Here is a 6,000-nt window from a genome sequence, read left to right on the forward strand (position 1 = left end):
AGAGTTTTTATAATAAATGGATGTTGGATCCTATCAAATGCTTTCTCTGTGTCTATTGAGATGATCATATGGTTTTTATTCCTCATTTTGTTAATGTGGTGTATCACTTTGATTGATTTGCAGATGCTGAACCATCCCACTAGATCATGGTGTATGATCCTTTTAATGTATTGCTGTATTCGGTTTGCCAATATTTTGTTGAGGATTTTTGCATCTCTGTTCATCAGCAATATTGGCGGGTAATTTTCCTTCTTTGTGTTGTCCTTCTCTGGCTTTGGGATCAGGGTGATGTTAGCCTTGTAAAATGTGTTCAGAAGTGTTCCATCTTCTTCAGTTTTTTGGAATAGTTTGAGAAGGATAGGTATTAAATCTTCTTTGAATGTTTGGTAGAATTCTCCAGAGAAGCCACCTGGTCCTAGACTTTCATTTTTTGGGAGGTTTTTGCTTACTGTTTCAATCTCTTTACTTGTGATTGGTCTATTCAGATTCTTTATTTCTTCTTGATTCAGTGTTGGGAGATTGTATGATTCTAAGAATTTATCCATTTCTTTTAGATTGTCCAATTTGTTGGCATATAGTTTTTCATAGTATTCTCTTATAATCCTTTGTATTTCTGTGGTACCCATTGTAATTTCTCCCTGAGAGACATTTTGACAGCTGCAAATCTGCTTAGCTTCTAGCCTCTCTACAAAATAAAGAACTTATGATTCTTCTGATACAGCATGTTACACATTTTTACCTCGCTGCTTGAATTATTTTAGATCAAAGTCTGTGGCTTCTGAGCTTCCAACTCAGGCTAAGGATGCCATAGAAACCTACTCATACAGTATTTGGATTTAAATTCAGTCATTTTTGCCAGATGGGAAAATCTAGGAATGCAAGAAATGATTTTGGTAAGATTTTCAGTGTTCCAGCATGGCATGATATTTTACGTAATGCAGTACTGATGTTGTCATTTCTTCTCTGAGATTGAAATCATTAAGGAAATTATAAAAGTATAGATTCTTAGAGGAATCACCTTGGAGGAGACCTTGGAACTGATTCCTGAGTCTAGAATCTTCTTTGAGTGGATATTCTCAAAGTATAGTGAACTTCATTTCAGAGTCTGGAAATATGCTCCAGAGAAGCAAGTGCAGTTTTATAAGTCATTTCCTTCTTGGGTGATAATTCCCAATCAGGTCTACCATCTGCTTCCTCCTCCAACCCTCTGAATATTCCTCCAGTGTGGCCCCTAGTGTAAAAGGCGGGGAAAAAAGATTTGGGAAGTTTTTGCTCGTCCTATGTTATCAATGGGAAGAGATATTAGTGATGACTTACTGCCTTATTTGGCACCCCTTAGAGTTGAAAGCACATTACAATGGCATTGTCAAGAAATGGTAACTGCTAATATCAGGAAGCTTATAGTAACCCATCTCTTGTTCTCTTCATCCTCTGCTTGAATCTTCATGGCAAAATGCACAGAACGTTTACTTATTCAATGCACTCCTTATAATACTATGATTCTAGCTCCCATTAGAATTTTGATTACATCCCTGGGTTTTAAGGGAATATCTCTGCAGAAATACAATTTGGTTCATCAAGCATTACTGAGCCCATTATGTTAAAAGCTTGGTGCTAAGTATCAAAAAACTTAAAAGACCTCTGTTTATTAAATGTATTAATATGTATGTTCCAGCTAACTCTATTGTAGATAGTTTACAGTTCAGTGTGAGAAGTAAGATACAAGTAAAACTATTATGATAAAAAGCCATAGTGCTTTAAGGAAAATAAAAAGAATTGTAGTGGAAGGGGCAAATTTGGAAATAGTTCTTAGAAAATGAGTAGAATTTTTGACAGAGATTGGGGATAAGGGCATTTAAGGCAAAAGGAATAATATGAGTGCTAAAATATGGAGAAGACAAAATTCAAACATGCTAGAGAAAAGTAAAGAAGTTCAAGATGAGTGAGATACAGGGTACTTAAGAAAGATTAGTGTGAGATAAAATGAGAAAGTCATTGGGGATGGTCATGGAAAATTGTGAAGGCCATGATAAAGTGTTAGGAGCTTTCTTTTCTGTAGAAAGTGAATACAATTAAGACCTTTAAACAGGGATATAAGACTAACAGAGTTGAGCTTTAGGGAGATTGTTTCTGCAGATTAGATAGAAGGAAGTGTATGAGAGGGAAATGAGAAACACAAAGTAGAGTCGGGACATGATTTCATGGTTACGGGATGTAGAAGTCAGGTTATAAAGAAAGACTGTGGCAGCAGAAGAGGAATGGAGGAGGTATGTGAGACTAGCAGGATTAAAAGTCTAAGTAGCTGGATAAGAGGGATTCTAAGACAGCTTAGCTGCTAGGTAAGTAGTGTAACAAAAGACATGCGAGTCTGGGAGGAAAAAGGTCACATTTGGATAAGATGTGGAAGTAATTCTTCAGTTTTGGTCATGCTAGGAAAAACTATATTTCTTACTATCAAATTTGGTATCCTGGTTTCCTCTTTTTGTTTTTTACTTTGGCAACTAAAAGTTAAGACTCATATAATCAATATATGATTTTGTGTGTATGTGCGAGAGAGAGAGAGGAAAAAAAGAGTACTGAAGTAGAGCTGGAGGAGGAAGAAGAAATCAGTATAAGAATTTTGTGCAGAGATTTTGCAATGTCTATAAGGAATTAACTCTTAAACTTGCTCCTGTACTCCATGGAATTATTTCTCTTCTTGTGGCAAGATGATACAGTCTTAATTCCAGCAAACCGTTATTCAACTGGTTTACTATTTTCATGGGCATAGACTGCATTATGGATTACTATCTAGTAAATGTGTGCCTGTGACCACAGATACACCGTAGAAAACATAGACATAGTATAATTAGTCACAAATTCTTCAACACTTCTGAAAATGTAACTCAAACAACAAAAGCTGTTGACATAGCAGGTGTAGAGTTGACTCTGCACATGGAAAACAATTCATGTTATTTTTCTCTGAACCTTTGAGTCTTTATTAAGTAGAGCGCATGCTTGATCTGGATGTGAATTTCTGGATTCTGTTAAATTATGCTTAAATTTTGGATGATTTGGGTCACACTGATGCAATTTGGATTTCTTGTTTGGCAAGAGATTGGTTGTTTGGGATGATCTATTTTGATATAGACCTAAAATACTCATGAACTTTGGACTTCAAAATGAGAATTTAGTCAAAGCAGGGACAAGAGCTGGCTTTAGAGCACTCATTATCTAGCTTTCAGACCACCAGCTATCAATGGTGCTCTTTCCGTAATAGGACCTGGTCTAGAAAAATGATGTTAGTTAACTTCCTCATGTGTCCATTTCTTTGTTAATGAAATGCCTGAACACAGCAGTCATATTGCCTAATGAGCAAACATTTCTGCTCTGAAATCAGAGTTCACTTGTTTGAATTCCTGCCCTGCCACTTAGTGCTGTGTATGTGAAACCCTTAAAAAGTTATGTAACATCTTTGGGGCTCAGTTTTCTCATCTATAAATGTGGATGGTAATAACCCTGATGGTGTTGCTGTGAGGATTAAATGAGATTATCTATTTAAAGTTCTTAGAATATTGCCCAGCAATAGTAAACACGCAATAAACATTGTTATAGACATTATTATTCCTTTCTCATTGGGTGCATTAAAAATTTAAGTGCTCTAAAACACAAGCTATTATTACTATTATTATTAAAGTATTGAAAAAAAATTTTAAACAGGTGTTATGCATTTTTTCCTAGAGATAATGTCTATGATTTTTTGATTCTATCTATTCCTTTATATTTCAGCTTTTAGTCCAAGATGGAATGAAACATTCACATTTATTATTCAGGTGCCAGAATTGGCATTGATACGTTTTGTTGTTGAAAATCAAGGTTTAATAGCTGGAAATGAATTTCTCGGGCAATATACTCTACCGGTTCTATGCATGAACAAAGGTAATATTCCTAAAAGTAAGATGGTAGTGCCAACATTTAAATATAATGTGAGTTTACCAGAGCCACACTTTGATATACCAAATAGTTCTATCCATGACAGTCAGATGTAAAGGAAATTTTATGTATTGACACATATTTTCTCTCCATGGAATTGCAGAAATCTGTTCTCAGATGGAAGGTGGGATTGGGGTGTGTGATTGCTAGGAAGACTAATTAGGCAAACTGGGCATGTGTGAGCATTTCTTTACATGGATCACAGCTCTTTTGTTTCAGTTAAGAGTAGTCATGACTACCATAAAGAAATGAAGGATGGGGATGAAACAGAAGCACGAAGCAGTGACTCATTCTTCCTGCCTAAGGAGAAGAGACTGGAGCCCGAGACTATCCTTTCTTAACTCTTTTCAAGGCTGCTTTTATGTCTCAGTCACCTTACCAGGGAGATTTACACTGTGCTCCCAATTACCTCGTCTCAGTCTGTTTACTGTTGTCACCGAATCTGAGATGTACTTAGGAAACAGTCTTTCCGAAGCAGAAGGGTGGTGTCTAATTTTGGAGCACGTTGCAATTTGAAGGGAGAGAAGCGTGAGCTGTGCGCTTAGTGTTAAGCAGTAGGAAGTCAGAATAGAAACTTCAAATATTTTACTTTTGTGGAAAATTAGTATACAAGATGAATATAACTATACAGTCATAGTTTTTATAGATGCTTAGTAAAGATATATTCTTTCTCAGTAGCACCATTGGAACATCACTAATTTATTTTTATTGTTCTAATTATATCCGATTTCTTTGGTAGGTTACCGTCGTGTTCCTCTGTTTTCCAAAATGGGTGAGAGTCTTGAGCCTGCTTCACTGTTTATTTATGTTTGGTACATCAGATAGCAACTAAGGGTACCTGACATATTGTTAGCTATGCATCACAATAAAACAGCCAAAATGAATATTCATATCTTTTTCCTTTTTTAAAACAAAATGATTTACACACAAAAAAATATTGAGCAAACTCACTTTTAAATATGCAAAATAGAGCAGTAGAAAAAAGAAAATGGAAACTTCAGAGGGTCCTGACTCAGTGTGGCATTCTTTTTTTTTGCTGAGGAAGATTTGCCCTGAGCTAACATTTGTGCCAATCTTCTTCTACTTTGTATGTGGGACGCTGCCACAGCGTGGCCACCACCAAGTGGTGCAGGTCCGTGCCTGGGCTGGGCTGCTGAAGTGGAGCACACCAAACTTAACCACTAGGCCATGAGGCGGACCCCTCAGTGTGACATTCTTGTCAGCCAGTTTCTCCTGCCTCTCTGCTGCTGAGGCTGCTGTTTCAACTTGCTTGTATCATTTTTAGTTAGTAGAATTTACAAGCTTTTAAAATATGTCTGATTGTATAAGATATGTTGGCAAATATTTGGCAGTATAAAAGAAATGTGAAATCTAAAAGTGTTTTAACTTCCAGGCACCAACTACAGCACATTGTGGTGGGAAGGAATTAGATTCCCAGGGACTTTGTGCCCTTTCATGTCCTAGAGAGTGATTAGCCCCTGCATCCTCAGGCTAGGTCTAAGATGCTGTGCACTGGATTTGGTACCCTGTAATTATACAGACATTTTTATGAGTGTATATGAAATTGATTTGCATTCAGACTGTATTCAGAGTCTATATCTATAAAAGAGATCTACTATGTGGACTTACATGCTTGGATCTCCGAATGCATTTGCAATATTTCTGAATCTGTACTAAATGTACTCTGAAGATTGTTTCTTGGTCAGAGATGAGATTCCTGTGCTATTTTGTATGTTGAGCTTCTCACCATCAGCAGGACTATGCTTTACTAAATGTCATATGTAGAAGAATATCATTCCTTATCAACTGTTCTTCAAAAAACCAGGCGTGTTAGTATTTATTATACTACATTGCTACATGGTAGTGAGGAAAGCACCCAGCAAAATTTTTGACAAGTTAGGGGGCCCTCAGAGGTAATTTTTGAAATTAAATCTGAGCTTATAACTAAAATAACAAAAATGATTATTTGTTTGAGGTATATACTAATGCATTATCTCTTGATTTCCAGAAAAATACAGAATAACCCAT

The 6,000-nt window shown here is 36.3% G+C and overlaps 1 protein-coding gene across 1 annotated transcript in view; it reads left to right on the forward strand.

Moving 5' to 3' along the window:
• PLCZ1 (phospholipase C zeta 1) overlaps positions 1–4,801 on the forward strand; it is a 37,704-nt gene extending 32,903 nt beyond the window's left edge. Inside the window, exons 10-11 of the mRNA XM_004435507.3 lie at positions 3,769–3,918; positions 4,712–4,801. Coding sequence (XP_004435564.3) covers positions 3,769–3,918; positions 4,712–4,797 — 236 coding nt within the window. The 3' untranslated portion in view covers positions 4,798–4,801. The remainder of the gene's footprint in view (positions 1–3,768; positions 3,919–4,711) is intronic.
• Positions 4,802–6,000: the final 1,199 nt, after the last annotated feature.

This window comes from Ceratotherium simum, chromosome 17, assembly GCF_057802395.1.
Source record: "Ceratotherium simum simum isolate JZ-2026a chromosome 17, ASM5780239v1, whole genome shotgun sequence".
NCBI classification, from domain to species: Eukaryota; Metazoa; Chordata; class Mammalia; order Perissodactyla; family Rhinocerotidae; genus Ceratotherium; species Ceratotherium simum.